General features: G+C 36.7%; 1 protein-coding gene across 1 annotated transcript in view; it reads left to right on the top strand.

The window, feature by feature from the left end:
* The window catches only part of LOC150081532 (midasin), a 1,449,634-nt gene that overhangs the window by 327,679 nt on the left and 1,099,702 nt on the right, over positions 1 to 22,253 (top strand). The window contains exons 22-23 of the mRNA XM_090380238.1: positions 2,259 to 2,524; positions 14,425 to 14,603. Coding sequence (XP_090236364.1) covers positions 2,259 to 2,524; positions 14,425 to 14,603 — 445 coding nt within the window. The remainder of the gene's footprint in view (positions 1 to 2,258; positions 2,525 to 14,424; positions 14,604 to 22,253) is intronic.

Raw genomic sequence — 22,253 nt, 5'->3', positions numbered from 1 at the left:
CATAACGAGATTTGATTGTACAGAGAATCAATCAATCATAAAGCAGGAGTACACTGTATTTTTAACTATTTACATGAAACTTCACATAATTGGGGCAGCCCCTTAATCAGGCCAAAATTCACTAGTTCTGATTTGTCCCAAATAATTGGAATCGATTGTATATGTTGTCAAAATTATATTTTGCATCCAGTTCCTTTGTTACTGTATCATAGTATCTGATTTGATTGGTTAGACAATATTGCCCCTTAACAAATTCTTGCTGACTGCAGTATAACTCCATTCCTGTCTAGGTAGCCCTGCATTACTCCTTTAAACAGTGACACAACTAACAAGGATGTACTTAAAGTCATGTCTCCCTTTGATCCTCCTTTGTGAATTGGGATACATTTCTACATATCCAATCTGTAGGGACCTCTCCTGAAACTAGGGATGCTCTAATAGTCACGACTAAAGGTTTGCTTACCTCTTTGCTGCCTCCTTTAAAATAAGAATGAAGAGAAGATTCTGGAAATTTAGTTATGTTTTTTAAGATTGAAGATTTCATGGAAGGGGAAACACATTTCACCATAATAATGTAAAAACCAACAGAATTCCAGCTGTTGGTATTAATGTAAATTCAATGAGATCGAGTTTGCTATCCGTTTATAATAGATTGCACTAACAGAAAAGCCCTTTAATGTAACTGGATAGATCCATTCGCCCTGGGTGACATTTTTACATTTAGCTTCAGCAATTTCTTCTGCACTTTTCTTCCTGTCTAGTCACCTTTACAAATGCAAAAGCTCTACCCTTTAACCTTGATAATAGTTATATATTTAAGTAAAGCTCACATCGGTCCTCTGTGATTACTGCAGATAATCATATCAGTAGTGTTGCTTGCTCTTGTTGTCTCTCTGTGATATGCTGAAGTCGGAAACAGTCATCCAATAAATCCACAAAAGCCTTGTTATGATGTGAGTACCAACCCACAAGGTCCAGTAAATATCTGAAAGGTTAAAGTCCCCAATTATAAGACATTCTGATTTACTGGCCTGCTCTGTCTGTACAGTTAATCATTATACTCATCACAGTCATTAGGTCTATAACACACTGCTATACTCGTTTTTGTTTTCCCAGTGTCACACCAGACTGACTCAATGCTGCACTGCCACTTCAACATGGATCATCTCAGATTTTATGTGCATCTTACCTAGTTGCATAACCCCTGCCTCCTCCTGTTCTGTCTGTTCCTTAGGTTTACGTTGTACTTCCCGTGTTTGAATTCTGAATCCCTTATATCCGAATGATACCATGTCTCTGATATCCGCTCAATGTCTGCATTTGATTATTTGATCAGCATTTAAAATTTATTGAATTTGTTTACTATGCTCCTTACATTAGTGTCCCTTCAAGTATACATGTGCCTATTCTTATTTTTAGTTGCCCTAACACATGCCACGTATTTGCTTGTTCCATGAGGACCCCAGCAGGCCTTCAAAACAATTACACCTTGCTTTATAGACTGCTGGATATTCCACTAGAAGCAGTACAAGAATTACTTGCACCTCTGCCTGTGGCTGTTGTTGTTAATCTATTAGCCTGTGTAGCTCACCCCCCCATGATACCAGTTTTCTAACCTACCTAATAGTACCTCAATAGCATCAGCAGATATTCTTGCATCCCTTCTATTTAAGTGTATCCCATCCCTGTAAAAACAGTCTCTCCTGTTAATAAGCACAGACTGTGCTGCAAAAAACTCTATCTGAGGAGCCTTGCCCAATCTGTCTAGGGCTGAATTGTTTGAAAAGGCTGTCATCATGTACTCCTCCTATTGTGTCTGGGCAGGATTGCAGATATTTTCAACTTCAGTCCTAACTCATGACTTTTTCTCCAAGAACTTTGCAAGTAATACTGCTTCTTAAAAAGTGTGCAATAGATTTTTATAGGTTAATGTTCTTTTACCAGATTTTCTTTTGTGCGTAGCAATAAACCAGTAAATATTTTTATTACATGTTTTTAATTAGATGGAGACTCAGTAAGATGTTCTGTGCTTTTAAGTTTGTTATTCTTTTATTTGTCAGCAGAAATTCTCTGATGTGACTACTCTGTGACCAGAGTATTCTGTGAAATTATCTTTAATACCACAGTGGATTAATTAGATTGTCTTTTTTAAAAAATTCTCTAAATGTTTATAACATAAGTTTTTCTTATACATATTCGTCTATAAATAACTAATGTTTTCCTCCGTTATTCATTCAAGAATTTTTTTTTTATTACAGGGTTTTTGTCTAAGTTTCTTAACTCAGCTGGACCAGCCTTCACACCATTTAGTAGAAAAGATTATAATTGAGCATTTGTTTGAAAAACAAGGTCAACATTTGCTTCTAAAACAGCCACTTCCTGAGCCCACCAGTGGCAAATATTTATGTTTTGAAGGATATTGGATTGCACAAGGACCTAATGAACCTCACATTCTGGAAAGCTATATTCTGACTCCCACAGTTAGACACAATTTGTGTGATTTGGCGAGAATAGTTTCTGCTAGGTGAGAACTAAAACTCTAATTTATCATAATACTGTTAGAAACCCAAAAAAAAACCCTCACACTTTTTACAATTTATATATACAATCATCTCTAAGTTTTATTCTTTGAGTAAAAATGTAGGTGATATGAAGAAGATATTATATTTATTATTATTATTTTTTTTTTGTGATAATATGTCTTAAACTGTCTGGTTGCTGAGCTCTGTAGCCCACATAATTAGTCTATCCATAATGTAACATATATATATATATATATATTACATTATGGATATAATGTTTATATTGCTACTGCAATGACACTACTCCATAAATTTTGTATGTTAAGTATATTAATGATGTATATTAATATTAATAAGTATTAATAAGTATTAATATTAATAAGTATATTAATAATGGAAACATAGCCATATTTATTTATTTTTATTACTTTTGCCTAGCTTTTACCTCATATAATATAAATTAGTGGTAGTAGTGGGTTGATATGCTAAATAAGCAGCACCTGTGCCGCCATCTATTCTTTTCCTTTCTATTATATAAGCTGGTTAAGCTTGCATTATGTCAGTGGTATGGCTCTGATCTAGAGTGTTCTCTGTTCTATAGTTTATTTTTCGCTGCATAAGGACCACCGCCATGCAAACCCTCTGCATTCGTTGATCTATCGGAGAATGGAAGGGTGGTTTGGTTCTTCGATATTTCTGCCTTTGCGATGATTATTTTTAATGACGATTGAAATGCAGCGATTCCATGACCATTATTGGCCTCGTGGTCCTCTGTCGATATGGGGCATGATGGTCAGTCTATCATTTTGATATTTTAGTTTTTTGGTAGTTTCTTTAACCCTTTTTTGGTGATATTTCACGTTTTTTGGAACTGGTACCTTCGAGGGGGGTACCGCTAAATTATTTATAATTGGCATTATTTTAAATTTACATTTTTTTTTTTTTTTTTTTTTTATTAATTGGGTTTAATGACTAAATTTTACAGGGGATTATCGACTACCTATTATCTCTATTTTCCCTTCCCTGTTTGTTTATTTTATATTATTTTGCGTTTCGTTTCGCTCTGCATTATTGCCGTACTACTGGCTGATGTTTTTATTTTTTTAAATATCATATTTATTTAATTATCAGATATATATATATATATATATATATATATATATATATATATATATATAAATAAAAGCAATTACTATAGAATTCTGATAGTCTGATGCTAGCTGTGATTTTGGGATGTAGAATATAGTCACTTTCATTGCATGATCAGTGGTATTGTGAACTCCAGATTAAAAATGACACTTTTAGTTTTCTACAGATGTTCATCTATTACCACTGGGACTCCTCTCTTTATTAATAAGAGTGAGAAATTTACTGACATTTTCTTGTGTGAGTAAATGTGACATATCAAAATTTTAATCATATTATACAACTTCAGAGGAATCCAGAATTCCAGGAAACCAGTCCTACATGATGGTATTTCATTATGTATTTTGAAATGGCGAATCATGTCATTTCAGCTGATTTTCAGGCGTAGAATATTTTAAACAATAATTTATTTTAACTGAATGATGAAACTATATTTAAGGAAGCATCAGAAAGTAATTAGGTGTAACCTGTACTGTTAAAATAAATAGTACTTTCTGGCTGTGCGCTTATGAAATTTAACATTGTATGCATTTCACCAAATCTTTTGTGTAATTATATTCTTAAAGCTTTATTTCATTGAAATGTGAAAACTCAGTAGAGATGCTAGAAGAAATCCTCTTCATTTGGTTAACTGTGTTACTATTTTTAATAAAATGCTGAATAGAATTTTAATGTCTTTTCCTGTAAATAAGATTATGTTTGTATTTTTTATTCTCCATTACTATACAGTGTCACTGTATAGTAATATACAGTGACACTTAATGTATATTAAATTTGCAATATAATTTTTGTGAACTAGTTATTTGGTTCTCCCCACCCATACACACATCCTTTTGTATATGTTTTAAAATTAATTTAAGTAAATAATTTTTCTCACATGTAACGTCTAGAGAATAGCATATCTAAACCACTTATATTGAAGAACTCTCCTCGAAGATTTTAAATTACAGAAGCAAAAGGGTAATTTTTAATTTGTCTTCTCTTTCCTTGCCTTTGCAGGTAAAAATTACATCCTTTCTAGTAACTCATATAAGTAAGGTGGACATCACACATTTATGCCATCCTCCAAAACATAGTAAAAAATTACACAAAATTATGTATCTCTTTCTCTCCCTCTCTGAGTAGAACTAACACTTTTCACCATGTTTGATGATAACAAATGATTAAAGTGGTTTTCTGGCATATAATGTGGAGAAACAATGGTATTGTTTCTCCTTATTATTTCTGAATTCACTGAACAGTTTTTGTTATGGGTTTGCAAGGTTTGTACAAATATCTGAACATGTGATTTTTTAACTGTTTTTGTGAGCTATAGAATAAAATGGTTAAACCTACTTACTATCTCTACTTTGGATGCACTTGGTAGACAAAGATAAATAGAAGGATGCTGTGTGTGTGTGTGTGTATATATATATATATACAAAGGGTACTAGGAAAGTTTTGCAATACAGCTTTGTTTATTTAATTTTTTCAAAGTAATTTCCTCTACATTCATTACACCTCTCCATCCTCCGAAACCAATCTTTAAACCAGTTCTGCCAAGTTTCACTAGGGAGTAAAGCACACTCATTGTCCCAAGCCTGTAGAAGGTCCTCATCACTGGAAAACCGCCTCCCTTTTAGCTTCATTTTCACATGGGGGAACAGTGCAGAGTCGCAGGGAGCAAGGTCTGGACTGTAGGGAGGGTGCTCGAGAAGTTTCAGTCCTGTTGTGGTCAAATATTCGGTGCAGGCTTTGGCGCGGTGAGCTGGAGCATTATCGTGATGGAGGTACCAGGTGTCCATTCTTGACTTTGAATATACCACTTAGCTGTCACTGTCTTCTGCGTGTCCAAAACGACACGTTCCACAATTCCACTCGATTTGAAAAATACAGCTATCATTTTCTTCTTTACAGATCGGGATTTTCTGACAATTATGGGTGTGTCGTCATCATCAAAGACCCAAACTTTGTTTTGAGCCTTGGTCGGCAGATCGTAATAGTACAGCCAAGTCTCGTCACCTGTCACGATGTTGTTCACATACCGAGATTGTCCCTTATCAAACTTTTTTAACATCTCCCGGCACCAAGTCACACGTCGTGTCATCTGCTCTTCAGTCAGTTGATGCGGCACCCATAGAGAACAAAGTTTCTTCATGTGCAAATGATCTTGCAGAATCGAACGAATTGCTGGTGCATTTAGGCCCAAAGTATCCTCTATCTGTTGGTAGGTCACTCGCCTGTTTTCGTCAAGCATTTTCCTCACAGCAGTAACGCTTTCCTCCGTAACTGACGTTCGTGGCCTTCTCGGCCTCTCCGAATCCTCCAGAGTGAAATTTCCCCTTTGGAATTCTCTATACCACCTGAATATTGTTGTACGATGTGGACAATCATCATCTAGTGCAAGAGTCATTTCTTCTAAGCACTGGTCTATGGTTAAACCACGCACAAAATTATACCGCAAAACTGTCCTTATCTCATTTCGTGACCACGATGCCATCGCAAGCACTTTACACTCTCACTACTAATGAATAACAGAGCCCATCGACTTGGCGCGGCGGCTACTATGCACGTATGAACATGTCTCAACATGCAGCAACAAGCAGCTTCCTGTGATTCATTGTTGCGTCATATTGCAAAACTTTCCTAGTACCCTTTGTATATATATATATATATACAGCATCCTTCAGGTCTGCATCCCTACCCAGTACAAACAGTATTAAATGTTTATTGCAGTGGCCCCTACGGTTTTGGCTGCCGACCTTTTGAAGAAGTAGTTAAAGCCCTAGGATCCACTACTTTAGGTACTATTGTTATTATCATTATTATTTTTATGTTAATCTAATTTAATTTCAGGTTATCTGCTTTTACCTTGCTGACATTCTCAATTTTTCCGTGTAATTACAATTGACAGGTCAGCATCCCTACCCAATACACTGAAAATAAATATTTGTCTATATATTTCATTATGGTTGCCAGGTATTTCTACTATAATTAGTAGTGCCCCAGATCCATAACCCAGTTAAATAATTTAATACTTTTTCTTGCTTGCTTAGTCATTCAGTAATGTGATTAAATCCTATTATATTTATCACTATATATATATGTGTGCACCACAGGCAGTTTGTTGTTTCTATCTTACACAACTCCAGTTTTTTTTGTTTTTTTTTGAAAAGCATAAAAAAATTAAATAGAATATGCAAATATTGCTTCTGCAATGAAACTAGTCCTGCATGATGTAAAAGGCTTCTTATTCCCATACCGTCAATGATTGGAAAGAACTCACCATTCCTGATGAAGGAAACCCAGTGGAAGATCCAAATTGCATTACACAGGGTAGTAAAGAATTGTATTTTTTGAATGAAGTGAGTTTAATGGCCTAGTAAGTGGTAGTGCATAGTTGGTGTTACGTGCTGTCAAGTGGTTGAAGTGTTGCAGTGTTATCTGTTAGAGCCTGTTATCTGATTCATTAAAAGAATAAATCTGTCAAAGCATGCATGTTGGTTGTCGGTTCTAGTTTATGCAATTTGCAGCCAGTTTTATTTTTTATTATCATTGTATTTCAATGTTTAAAGTGGTTTTCTGGCATTTAATGTAGAGAAACAGTGGTATTGTTTCTCCTTATTATTTCTGAATTCGCTGAACACTTTTTGTTATGAGTTTGCAAGGTTTGTGCAAATATCTGAACATGTGATTGTTTAACTGTTTTTGTGAGCTATGGAATAAAATGGTTAAACCTACTTATTATTTCTACTTTGCATGCATTTGCTAGAAGGATACTGTATATACACTGGTGTTCAAAGAAAGTGCAATCACCTAGGAATTTCATATTTCTAACCCTTTTTCGCGATGGTATGTTACATTAATGACTAGCATCACAAATAGGAATATAAACAAAAGATATTTATTAATAGTTAAGGCAAAGCTAAGTAATATTTGCAACCACCTCTGCCCTTATGACAGCAGCAGCAGCACACCATCGAGGCATTGACAAGGTCAATTTCTGAAGATAATCAACTGATAGTGGTTCCAAACACGAATTATGGGTTCCTGAAGTTCACGAAGGGTCTTTGGTTTCTTTCTGGTAACTGCAGATTCCACACGATACCAACAGTTCTCTATAGGATTCAGGTCCGGGCTGCTTCCTGGCCAGCTAACAGTAGTAATGGACTGTTCTTCCAACCATTTTTTCACCTGTAACAAATGTTAGCAGACATTACTGCTGAACCTCTAATGCAGAAATGAAGCTAAAATAACTACAGAAGTGCCTACTTACACTTTTCGCCTGATGACAAGGAACAGAGTCATCCTAAAAGATGCAGTTACTTGGCAGGTTGAAATGGTCTCTAATGGTTTGCAGCAATTTGCCTTCCAATATAGCCAGGTATCCATTGGCATTTACAGAACCTTTTATAAACTGCAGGTGACCTACTCCACGATGCAAAATGTGCCCCCATATCATTTGGCTGGTAGGGAATTTCACTGTAGACACCATACAGTCTGGATGGTATTCTTCACCACGTCTATGGCAAATCGTTTGTCCCCCATCAGAGCCGTGCAGGTAGAATTTCTTCTCATCTGAGAAAATAACTGCCTTTCACTGCTCTGGGTTCCATTTGACATGCTCCTTACACCAAATTAATCAGACCTTTTTCAGATTTTGTGTGAGGAGGGGCTTCTTAGGACAACAGGCTACAAGTCCATTTTTGAATAGGCGTCTTCTGACTGTAACTGCACTTCCTACCACTCTTGTATGTTCTTTCCATTCTCTTTTCAGCTCAGACAAAGAAGCCTTACGGTTTTCAAGGTATAAGCGCTTCAAAACGTGGTCCTGTTTTGGCTTAGAGACTCATTTGCGTCTGGTTCCTTTTTCCCCCATCAGCAGAACCAGTACAGGCTGACCTCAATTAATGCGATTAATTCGTCCCACAAGCACATCGTGCAAAACGGCAACTCTTTAATCGAATATAATGATCAATAGGAAAAATTATAATTGGTCCTTGATCTTCAGGAATGTCCATAAAGAATTTTAAAAATACTTTTTAAATAACTTTTTAACTGTATGCCATGTAAAAGATAATGCAAATAATTATGGAATTAAATGTTTATTGCACAAAACAGTGGTTCTCAAACTGTGCTGCGGGGTATTTTAAAATTTTCAGGGAAACACAGCGATACTCGGCATCTGTCGGACACTGCGTGAACTTCTAGCTTGAGGTAGTTCACAGTTTCAACATTTCTTATTAAGTTGGTTGACCTAACCACTTAATAAACGGAACTGTTAGGTATTTCTTTTGGTCTATGTGCACTGTGTAAAAATTACTGAGACACTAAGGGCGCCGTGAACCGAGAAAGTTTGGGAACCTCTGACATAAAATACACAATGAAGAAACAATTTGTTATGGAAATATTTGAACAGAGTAGTTTGAACAGTGTTGACTTTCTCTTTTCATTGACGAATTTCCGATAGCCGACAGCAATTTTCTCTGGGCTTTGGCAAAATAAATATCACAGAAAACCTGAAACCTTTTGTTTGAGGTTCTCTGCATTACGAAAGATTTCATCTAGTTCTTTTACCGTTATCTCCTTCGTGGTAACATTTAAAAATGAGAATTTTTAAATGCAAGTCTGCATTAACTTTATTAGTGGGAGACAAACAAGTAACACGTCTTCTTCCAATGGTTGATGGAACATACTGAGGCGATCAGCTGGCAAACATTTGTTTATTGCCCGTCCGAGGAAAAGTGGCATAATTTTTTTCAAATAGTGGTAACTGAAAAACGCGTTAATCAAACTCGCGTTATGCGAGACCTGACTGTATTCTTGAGTTAGGAAAGAAATCTACTCACTGTCGACTCGTTATAAGACACTCTATAAGCAATATGATGGAAAGAACATCCTTCCTCACGTAAAGCAACAATAGCACTCTTTCTTCATGATGTCAACTGCATGTAACTCGCCATCCTGACACAAATAAGAAATGACTGCAACTCTTGCAGAGTGTGCTTGTATAGCCAAAAGTAACAGCTAATGCAATATTATGTCATCACCTACGCGTGTCAATCTTATCTGATGCAGTCTAAGAAATATTGCCATATACTTAAGTTATTCGGACGAAAGTTACGATTTTAAGTGGTGGTGCACTTTCTTTGAACACCAGTGTGTATATATGTATATATATATATATATTAACATAATGAAGTAGTTAAAAAATAAAAAAAAATAATAATGGTACAAAATATAATACGAAAATTAAGAAAATAAAAAAAGTAAATATAAAGCTATCATTAGAGGCAGCAAAATGAACATTCCTCCACATGACGCCCAATGTATAACTGATATTAAATATAAATTAAAATTAATGCCAGTAGCATGGCAAAACTGTTGAGCGAAAAATAATAAATTAAACAATAATTAATGATCAGGGAGGGAGATGAAAACATAAGACTAAAAATTGTAGCAGAAAATCTCCAAATAAATTTAGAAAATCCAATTAAAATAAATCAATTTTAAAATTTAGAGCCAGTTACATAAAAATTTTTAGTGGCACCCCTCTCGTAAGGTGCCAGTTCCGAATTACGTGAAATATCACAAATAGAGACTATAAACTAACTACTATAAAATAAAATAAAACCAAAATAACAAAAATAGACTTACCATTATGCCCCATATCAACAGAGGTCCACAAGGCCAATAATGGTCAAGGAATTGCTGCATTTCAATCGCTAGACAAATCGTCACGAAGGCGAACCGATCGAAGGATCAGACGCCACCCGATCTCCCAATTGAACTGCCAATGCAGAGGATTAGAATAGCGGTGGTAACCAATGTATAACTGATATTAAATATAAATAAAAATTAATGGTAGTAGTGGGTTTGACGTGCTTATGCTGCACCTGTACCGCCATCTATAGTATTTTATTTATTTGTCTATATAAGCTGGTTGATAATGGCTGCACTTTACTTTTTTTTTTTTATATAAGCTGGTTAAGCTTACATTGTCAGTGGTGTGGCTCTGCGCTCGAGTGCTAGTCTGTCTGTTCTATTTTTTTTATTTTTCGCTGCATAAAGACCACCGCTACTCAAATCCTCTGCATTGGTGGTTCGATTGTGGGATCGGGTGGCGTCGGATCCTTCGATCGGTTAACCTTTGTGACAATTTGTCTAGCGATTGAAATGCAGTGGTTCCCTGACCATTATTGGCCTTGTGGTCCTCTGTTGATATGGGGCATAATGGTCAGTCTATTTTTGTTATTTTGGTTTTATTTTATTGCAGTTAGTTTAGTCTCTATTTGTGATATTTCACGTAATTCGGAATTGGCACCTTACGAGGGGGGGGTGCCGCTAAATTTTTTTTGTAATTGGCTCTAAATTTTAAAATTGATTTATTTTAATTGGATTTTCTAAATTTATTTTAAGATTTTCTTCTACAATTTTTAGTTTTACCTTTTCTTCTCCCTCCCTCTTCATTAATTATTATGTTTAATTTATTATTTTTTGCCCAACTGTTTTGCAATGCTACTGGCATTAATTTTGATTTATATTTAATATCAGTTGTGTGTCCGTGCACGCACGCACGCACACGCACGCACACACACACACACACACACACACACACACACACACACACACACACACACACACACACACACACACACACACAGTTCGTTGTTTCCATGGTATGATATAAACCAGCTAGCTGTGCTGAAGGCTGCTGTTTCTGTTTTACACAACTCCAGATTTTCTTTTTTTTTTGAAAAGCATAAAAAATTAAATAAGACATGCAAATATTGCTTCTGCAATGAAACTAAACCAGCGTGATATGAAAGGCTTCTTATTCCCATACCATCAATGATTGGAAAAAACTCACCATTCCTGATGAAGGAAACGCAGTGGAAGATCCAAATTGCAATCCACAGGGTAGTAAAGAATTGTATTTTTTTAACGAAGTGGGTTTAATGGCCTAATAAGTGATTAAAATCTGTGAAAGCAACAGGCAGAACTTCTGGATGCTAGAATATAATTTGCTGCCTAATGGTATAATAATTTCTGTAGCTAAAAATAAAAAATTGTCTACGTTTTAGGATCTGCAGAATTCCCTTGATATATGCCTAGATAATACCGTATTTCCCATTGTATAAGACGCACCTTAATTTTGGGACCCGAAATTTGAAAAAAAATGTATTACATAAAGTTATTGAACTCAAGTTTTATTCATCATAAAATTCATACAATTCATCACTATCAAAACTCCCATCCATTAGCTTGTCCTCATCTGTGTCTGATAACGAATCACTGTCTTCATATATTGCCTCGTCCTCAGTTCCATCTATGGCATTTGAAATGTCACACTTCTTAAATGACTTGACAACGATCTCAAGCTTGATATTATCCCAGGATCTTTTCACCCAGGTACAAACTTCTCCTATAGTTGGTTTCTTCACTCTTCCTGCTAGTGTCAAATTGTCCCCAGAAGACTTCATCCATCTCTTATGTCAGCTTTGAAGGGTTCGTTAATGCTGACATCAAGTGGTTGGAGCTGGAATGTAAAGGTATGAAGGCAAGTTTTGTTTTTTGCTCTGCAGCAATCTTCTTTGCATTTTTAGTTATGTGTGCCCTGAACTGATCAAGCACCAATAGGGCAGGTTTGCGTAAGAGCCCACCTGGTCTCCTGCTCCAAACTTTCTCAAACCAGATCTTTGTCCCATCCAAACCTTGTCATGAACGTGGACAATCACTCCTCGAGGAATGTCTTCTTTTGGCATTGTTTTGCGTTTGAAAATCAGCATAGGAGGCAGCTTGGTTCCGTCGGCACAACAAGCTAGAACAACTGTATAATGGCTCTTTTCATGTCCACTTGTCTTCACAGTTACAGTTTTCACCCCCTTCTTATCAACAATTCTGTTACTTGGGACATCAAATTGAAGGAGAACTTTGTCCATATTTGAAATCTGTTCCAACTCAAACTGATGTGTCTTCCGACATTGAATGACAAAATGAAGAATGACATTCTGTCTTCTTCCACTCAATCATCCCCTTATTTATAGCAGCACCTTGTCCTTAATGTCACATGCCCCTGTTTGTTCAGCAGTATCAAAAGCTTTCCATGTATATGTTATCAAAATTATTTTTTGCATCCAGTTCCTTTGTTATTGCATCATAGTATCCAGTCAGATTGGCCAGACATGATAATCCCTTTACAAATGCATGGCATGACTGCAATATAATTGCATTTTTGTCTAGATGGTCCTGCATTACTTCTTTAACCGGAGCCTCCATTATTTTCACTGGAACCAAAGTTAAGCCAAACAGGTCTGTAATTACTCGTGTCATCTTTTGATCCCCTTTTATAATTGTGGGTACATTTTTACATCACCAGTCCACGGGAACCTCTCCTGAATCCAAAGATGATCTTATAATGAATGTGAGTTTGTTTACCTATTTCATTGCCTTCCTTAAAATAATTAGCTAGATCTCTCCCACCCCAGGTGGTTTTAAATTTTTTAGTGGTTTTACTTGTTTTGTTTTTTTTTTGATTTTTTTTTGATTTGGTAGTTATTGGCGCATCGGCTTCTGTGGCCATATTGCACCTCCCAAGGTTTTTGCAGTACTTTGATCCAAGCCCGAGGCGGGAATCGAACCCGCGACCTTTGGGTTGCCGGGTAGGTACTTTACCCACTCGGCTAGCCCGGTCGGCCGGTTTTACTTGTATTGCAGTGTATATTTACCAAGTGTTATTGTTTCTTCTGCTTGTGATTTAGTTGAGTAGCAGTACAGTGCTATGTTGAGAAAAATTGGCTGATGTGATAAGAGTTCATTCCTAGAATAAATAATGTCACATAGACAAATAGTGAATCCAGAGTTCGTAGTTCTTCATTTTAATTATTTTTCACTTCATTTTGCATTTTAAAAATGAAACGATTTGAACCTCAAAGTATCTTAATTGGATTTCAGATTAGAAAACTGTTGCATAATAAGCAGTTTTGAACAAATGGTAGTCCATTCAGTTAGTTACATGTCAGTCTTTTAAATCCTTTTTGTGAGTTTTTAGGTAATAAAAGAATATACAAACACTGAAACTGTAAGATATAAGTGGAAAACTGTTGCATAACAGTAAAAATGTATGTTCAGATGTGTCTTAAATGTCTTTTTTACATTTACATTTGTATTTTTACCTCTTTAATTTGGGTTCTGTTTAAAGTTAAAAGGCTCCACCAGGATATATGTATACTTGCATAATACCATCAAGGAGGGTATGCTCCAAGTATACACATATATCCTGGGATCCAGCCATTATAAGTGACTGTTACCCGATTTCTCAAACAGATAATACTGTACATCAGAGGAAAAATTTTTGCTTGTTGACATTTTAGCCACTTTTTTATTTATTTATTTTTTTATTTTTTGCTTTAATATCTGTAATGTAAGGATATTATGTTTTGGGAATAAAAAGTTGTTGTTTTTTAAAATTGCATAATAAATGTAAATATATGTTCATATGTGCCAAATCTCTTTGCTCATAATTTTCATGATCAGTTTAGTAGTTCTAGTCAAAAGTACCATATTTTATACATACCAAAAAAAATAATAATAATAATAAATAAAATAATTTGCCAATTTGTGTTATTTAGAGGGCTTGTATTTGCACACGCACTCACACACACACACAGACACAGTGATTAGTATGCTTGGGTTTTCCATTTTTGAAAGTAGAAAAAAATAAAGATTATTGGATTCTAATAATAACATTAAGAATGTTTATTTCTTTGATACATAGAAAGCATCCTGTTTTGTTGCAAGGAGAAACATCAGTAGGAAAAACTAGTTTAATTCAGTGGCTGGCAAGAGCATCAGGAAATTATTGCGTCCGTGTGAATAACCATGAACATACTGACCTACAAGAATATATAGGAAGCTATTTTGCAGATAATACTGGAAAGCTGATCTTTAAAGAAGGTAAGTGTCTTTAATAATGAAAAACAGTCTAGAGCAAATGAAATATTTAACCTTGTCTTCAGCCAGTTTCTTGAAAATGCTCCTGAGGAGATGAGATTTTTGCCATTCACAGGCTCTGTGGAGTGTTTTTTATCATTTTTAAAATTTGTAAAAATTAAAACTTATATGTAGTGTTTTTAAATAATAATTTGTTTGTATTTTGAACCAGCATGAGGATGAAGTTATTGTCAATTTTAAAAATTCATAGAAATCGTAGAAAATTTTATAAAAAAATTTATAAAAGAAACTTGTTGCTCTTCCTTTTTTGATGTATTACTGCCTTCTATATCTATTTTGTAATGTTTGATTCCATTTTTATTAACTTTTGGGTCTGAATTCCAGACATTTTTTTTTTTTTTTAAGCCAAAATCAGACTGACCATGGCTGAAAAGAATGACTTTTAAACACATGATTTGAAATAACTGAAAAACATACATACATACATATATATCTATGTGCTCTTCAGGGTCATTCATTAAAAATATATCATCATCATCATCATTGGCCATTTTTAATCCACTGCAGGATGAAGGCCTCTCCAGCAACTTTCCAGTTTCTTCTGTTTTGTGCAATGGCCACCCATTTACTACCCACAAACTCATGAATTTCATCTGTCCGTCTCCATCGTTGTAGTCCAGGTTTTCTTCTATTTCCTCTTGGGTACCATTCTGTTATTTTCTTAGTCCATCTGTTATGTCTTCGAGCTAAGTGTCCTGCCCAAGACCATTTTAGTTCTTTAGTTTTGATAAGAATGTCCTTTAGATGAGTTTGCTGCCTAATCCATGTGTTTCTCTTCTTATCTAACAGTCTGATTCCAAATATAATTCGTTCCATTCTTTGCTGTGTCGTTCTCAGCTTCTCTTCCATTCTTTTGGTGAGTGCCCAATTTTCACTTCTATAAGTCATGGTGGGGAGTATACATTGGTTCATTATTTTACGTTTCAGACAAACTGGGATATTGCTCCTCAGTATGTGACTATATTTCCTGAATGCAATCCATCCAAAATTTATTCTTCTCTTGCCTTCCAGCCATTTATCATTATCACAGCCAAAGACTTGTCCAAGATATGACTCCACCTTTTCAATTACTACTCCTTCAATCATTATATCCCTTTCTGTGGCATACTTGTTCATCATTACTTTTGTTTTAGTCATATTCATCTTTAGTCTAAAATCCTTACTAACTCTGCATGACTGACTAAGATTTTCCTCTAATTCTTTGTGATCATGGCTTATGACCACAATGTCATCTGATAATTGTAAATTGTTTAGGTACTCTCAATTCACATTGACTCCGTTCTATGACCAGTCTAATCTTCTGAAAGCTTCCTCAAGGGCAGCTGTAAACAACTTATTGTCTCCTTGTCAAACTCCTTTCTCGATCTTAAATTTGCTACTGTCTTTGTGTAGTCTAATAAAGGAGGTAGCGTTCTCATATATTTTCTTCCAAATCATGATACATGGTGTCCCAAAAATATTGGTACAAACGTTTAGGGAAGGTAGGTAACATCTAAAGGAATGTGAATCGCATAGGAACCCATAACCAGAAACAGCATCGTAAGTCGGTAAACGGCGCTGTTCATCAGTTCGCGAGAGGAAAAATTTCTGGTTTACTCATTCAAGCAGTAGTTGCAGCACGAAGAGCATGCGCCGATATACGAACTGTGAGCTGGCAGACGTGCACCTAGTGTATGGATTAGCATTAGTAGAGGCATATGATGCAAGAAAGCAAGCTTATTCAGCATCAGCCAAAAAAAAAAAAAAAAAAAAAAAAACCACTACTCCCATTTCACCCCTCCGTTCGTTCGAAATACCTGTCCAGCTGAGCCTTAAATTTGTTTAGGCTATCAACTTCAACAACAAGCGATGGGAGTCTATTCCACAAACCAACTGCCCGCTGGCTAAAGGCAAATTTCCGCACATCTATCTGACATCTGTCCTTCCTCAATTTGAATTTATGCCCTCTCAGTTGATTATTCTGAGCAAGAGGAAGAATCCCATCGGCACTGAGCATGATCAAGCCATTCAAAGCCTTATACACCTCTATCAGATCACCTCGCCAATGCCTAGTCTCCAGGCTCTGTAATTTGCAAAACTTAAGCCTTTCTTCGTAAGAGCAACCCTTTGTTCCATTCACTAATCTTGTTGCCCTTCTCTGTACTCGTTCCAGCAGCTCTACATCCTTCTTGAAATGAGGCCTCTAGACCTGTATACAGTACTCAAGGTGTGGCCTGACCAATGCCTTATACAAGGGAATAATCACATCCCTGTCCCTGCTAGAAAAATTCCTGTATATCATTGACAAGACACCATGAGCTACTCTTGCAGCTCGTCTGCACTGCTCAGAGAACTTCATATCTGCCTGCACAATTACCCCCAGGTCCTTTTCATTCTCTACCACTGTCAGCGTAGTACCACAGAGTTGATACGTTGATCTGGGGTTACTGTTTCCCATATGTAGTACTTTACATTTGTCAATGTTAAACTTCATTTGCCACCTCTCAGCCCATCTGCTCAACCTTTCCAGGTCCTGTTGCAGCAGCATAGTATCAGTAGTGTCCTTAACAACCCTGCCAACCTTGGTATCGTCTGCAAACTTGGACATTAAGCCTGATACACCATCATCAACGTCATTTATAAATACAGAAAACAACAATGGACCCAACACTGAACCCTGAGGAACTCCACTAATAACATTAGTCCACGTTGAGCAGTGTCCATTGATTACCACTCTCTGTCTTCTGCCACTCAACCATCCCTTTATCCATAGCAGCAATTTGCCTCCAATGCCACACTTCTCCAATTTGTGTAGCAGTCTTCCCATGCAACAGTATCAAAAGCCTTTCTAAGATCCAAATATATAATATCAAAGTTATTCCCTGCATCCAGTTCTTTTGTGACTACATCGTAGTATCCAATCAAATTGGTCAGACAAGACCTGCCCTTAACAAAACCATGCTGTGTCTGAGCTATAACTGAATTCTTGTCCAGATGATCCTGCAGTGCTTCTTTAACCAGTGCCTCCATTAATTTTCCTGGAACCGAAGTTAAACTAACAGGTCTATAATTACTTGTGTCAGCCTTTGATCCTCCTTTGTGAATTGGGGTTACATTTGCACATCTCCAGTCCATGGGTACCTCCCCTGAGTCCAAAGAAGCTCTCATAATTATGGCTAGGGGTTTGCTTACTTCCTTTGCTGCCTCCTTTAATATAACTGGATAGATCCCATCCACCCCGGGTGCCTTTTTTATGTTTATCCTCAACAATTTCTCCTCCACTTTCCTCTCAGTTATTAGAAAATCATCTAGCTCACTGCCATGGATTAGCAGAGGGCAACGGACAAGCTGCTCAACGAATTTTATGGAGAACGCTTCCCAGACAGACATGTATCGAACAACCATTTTTTTGCGCATGTGCGTCAAAATTTGTGCGATTATTGGTCATTTAGAGGTAAGAGGAGTAGTGCTGGCAGACCACGTTCGACACAAACTCCCGCCATGGAAGAAAGTGTGTTGAATGCCGTCCAGAATAATCCTACTACTAGCACATGTGCCGTTGCCTCTGCTTAGGAGTGTCTCGTTGCAGTTTACAGCGTGTTTGGCACGACAATTCCTTGCACCCCTTTCACCTCCAAAGGGTTCAGTTACTGCTTCCCCAAGACCATCCTGCACGTGTGGCTTTTGCACAGTGGTTTCTCCAAGAAAGTGTTCAAGACTTGAATTTTCCAGCCTATGTTTTGTTCACAGATGAGGCTTATTTCACTCGGGAAGGATTATTCAATCAGTACAATGCTCATGTGAGGGCTCTCGGCAACCCACACGGTGTGTGCCCCCATGTGGCATAACATTGCTTCGCAATAATGTGTGGGCAGGTATGGTCGGTGACTGCTTAGTCGGCCCATACCTGTTACCATCCCGCATGAACTTCACTAATTATCGGATCTTTCTTGAACAAGTTCTACAAGGGTTACTTGACGATGTTCCAGCAAATGTGAGACGCAACATTTGGTTTCAACATGATGGGACGCCTGCCCATTATGGAAGGTGTGTTCGTAACCATTTGAACAGGCGTTTTGGGCATCAGTGGATTGGCCATGGTGGACCAGTTTGCCTGGCCCCCACGCTCACCTGATTTATCGAGCCTTGATTTCTTTCTGTGGGGGGCACTCAAATCTATCATGTATGAATCGCCTGTGGAGACGGAATAGATCTCGTGGCGAGATTCGTCTGCGCTGCTGCTACTGTCAAAGAAACTCCAGGTGTGTCAGTGTCGTGCATGCACCGCATCTCGTGGTGGAACCTTGAAGCATCTGTTGTAATCATCTATCTCGTACTCCATTGTTAATATTATGTCAAATAAATGTTTGCCACTAATGTGTCATTTCTGCTTCTTATGCCTCTGCTACTACTTCCCTGTGACGTTTCCGGTTATGGGTTCCTATGCGATTCACATTCTTTTAGATGTTACCTACCTCCCCTAAACATTTGTACCAATATTTTAGAGACACCCTGTATATGGGGTATCTATGCCTTTGTCTTTCCAGTTCCCGAAACATTGGCTTATGCTGTATGGAGTCAACTGCCTTTTCATAATTCATAAATGCCAGGCATAATGGTGTTTCATTTGCTTTCTCCATTAGCTGTGATATTACGTGAAGGTGATCGATGGTTGACAATCCTGTCCTAAAGCCAGGTTCCTCTTTCGGTTGATTCTCATCAAGTATTCTTTCTAATCTATGTAATGACCCTTGTGAACAACTTGTAAATGTGCGATAACAAGCTGATTGGTCTATAAGTTTCAGTTTCTGATTTATCTCCTTTCTTTTGCAGCAAAACTATGATTGTATTATTCCATTCCTTAGACCTCATACCTTTACTAATGCATTTTGTGATGAGTCTTGCCAGTTTTTGTGTCATGTCTCTTCCTCCCATTTTAACAACTCTACAGTAACTTCATCTATGCACTGCTGCTCCTGCCCACCTGGCTACGGAGGCATCCCTCAGAAAGTTGTAATATTCCTCGTCAATATCTTGGTCCTGAGCAGTCTGGAGAAGCTCAAACTTGTTCTTAAGTTCCAGTACATACTGCTTTTTCTCCTCTTCTGTTATCTCAAAGACCTTTGTATTATTTACTCAAGTCAGTTTTTTTCCTTTCTTTTCTTACATCAATATCAAGTGTGCATCTTACCATTCTGTGATCACTTCCAACATTCACCTTGTTCAGGATGGTAACATTATTCAAAATATATCTTCTGTTAATGAGGATGAAGTCGATTTCATTCGTTGTTAATCCATTTAGGCTCTTCCATGTCCACTTTCTGTTCACCCATTTTCTTGAAAAAAGTGTTCTTTACTAACAATCCTCGAGATTCTGTAAATTCCACAAGTCTTTCACCTCTTTTGGCACCTCTATAGCCAGGTGGGCAGGAGCAGCAGTGCGTAGCACACGCATCTTGATTAGACCGGGGTCAAGCCTGTGGCCACCAAATATGGAGAATGCGGAAAAGTCAGGAAAATGACCACCGCATATCCCCGGAGCAATATGGCCTTAGTTGCTAATGCTCCTAAAATCCAAATAACAAACAAATCTTTCACTTCTTTCACCAATTCCAAAATTTCCTATAGTTCCCCTTTCTGCACTCTTTTGTCTCTTTCCAGTCGTAGCATTGAAGTCCCTCATAATGATAGTGTAGTGGGTTTTCTGCTCTTCTAGAAGACTCAATTTCTGAAGATACATTTCTTCAATCTCTTCATCATCATCATCATGGCTTGACGTTGGTGCATAAAGCATTATAACATTTAGCTCGTACCTCTTAGAAATCCTGAGTAGTAGTTTTGATACCCTTGGTGATGTACTTTGAATTCCAAAATGTTGTTTTTTTATATCTTTATGGACCAGAAAGCCAACTCCACCTTTCACTGTTTCCATTGGTGTACAGCAAATTTCCACTTGATAAACTTCTAAGTGATTCATTCCTTCTTGTTGTTTCAGGCAAGCCGATGATATTCCAATTCACATTTTCTAATTCCTTTTCGAGCTCTAATATCCAAATACACAAAAGGACAGATACCTGCACATGTCTGTTATACTTAGAAAATTTTATTAGCGCATTGAAAGTAAATTCTTAATTGCATAGTATTTAAATTTATCATTACTTCTGTGTCAGTTATGCATATCTGATTATTATGAAAGCATATTTTTGTAGAATGTGCAGGTTTTAAATGTATTAATAATATGCATATGAAAAAATAATTATTCATGCAATAAATCGTGTCTGTGCATATATATTTGGCTAAAGAGATACTAATTTTTATATTGCAAGTTTCATCTAAGGGTCGGCTGCAAATGATTAAGTACCTAACAAAGTATGGTCTTAAGTAATTTTCTGTGAGTAATCACTTAGTGCCTGGTAATGGCACTAAGTGATTGCATTGTATGTAGAGTAAGCTAAAACATCTTAAGAAATTAACGTACAACTCTTCCCCCCCCCCCCCACACACACACGTATGTCTTTTATATTGTATGAATTTAATAGTGCATTTGTAATAGTGAATTCTTAATCAGTGATTACAGGGCTGTCGAAATGTTTGGTTTTAAATTTGTTTATTACTCAGTATAGCTGTTTAATTTTATAAGAATTATAGCTTTATGTAGACTATAAAAAAAGAAAGAGCAATAATTTTCCATGTCATAAGTGGTATCTATATAATGTTCTGTGACATTTTACAGACACCACTTTTCCATGCACATTAAGGTTTGTACATTTACACTCTACTAACACAGTGCTGGTTATCTCTTGTGGAATGAGATCAGTGCGAATGATCAGTTGCCTTTTTTACAGTTGGTGGGGTGTGAACCCTAATATATTGCTTCAGAATGATGCATGCCCACTACAAGCACATCTTTTGCAAGATGTGCTTGTAACTATTTAGACACCGTAAAGCCCAGATTTGTAAGTCTGTGACCTTCATTTTTGAGCTGTTCAAAATGAGCTTCATTTTTGAGCTGTTCAATGCTTTAAAAGGACATTGTTTTATGCTCAAGTCAAAACATCTGTCAAAGTATGGTTTGAGGAAATTTTTGTTAGACAGAATATATAGATTAGTGAAGTAATGTGAAGTGAATTTGCAGATAAAGGAACTACTAGGTGGCAGTGATCACAGTGTACTGATGTGGGATTTACTTAAAGATATAATTACCATCGGGGTAAAGAGAAGGGTTTTTGCTTTCATAAAAGTGACTACAGTGGTCTCAGACAGTTTTTAAATTCTGTACAGTGGGACCAACTGATGATGTTACCAACAGCAAATTCTAAATGGGAAGCATTCAAGGAATTAATCCTGGAAGCTACAGGCTTTTCATACCAATTAAGAAATACTGTTCAAGTTTTAGGCCTAAATGGGTGTCAGATTAGAACTCGTGGCAGAGAAGAAAAATGCATGGGATGCATATAAATTATCAGGCTACTCTGTAATCAAGTCACAAAGGAGATTAGGCAAGTGAATGCAGATTACAAGAAATCTTTGGTAACGGATGCTAAGAAACACAAAAAGGGCTTCTTTACTTATATAAACTCAAGAAGGGAGTGGGTGAATCAGATTGGTCCACTT

The sequence above is a fragment of the Mastigoproctus giganteus genome, chromosome 8, assembly GCF_048544385.1.
Source record: "Mastigoproctus giganteus isolate SK-2022 chromosome 8, ASM4854438v1, whole genome shotgun sequence".
NCBI classification, from domain to species: domain Eukaryota; kingdom Metazoa; phylum Arthropoda; class Arachnida; order Uropygi; family Thelyphonidae; genus Mastigoproctus; species Mastigoproctus giganteus.
The sequence above is the reverse complement of the archived record's forward strand: the minus strand, read 5'-3'. Positions and strand labels throughout refer to the sequence as shown.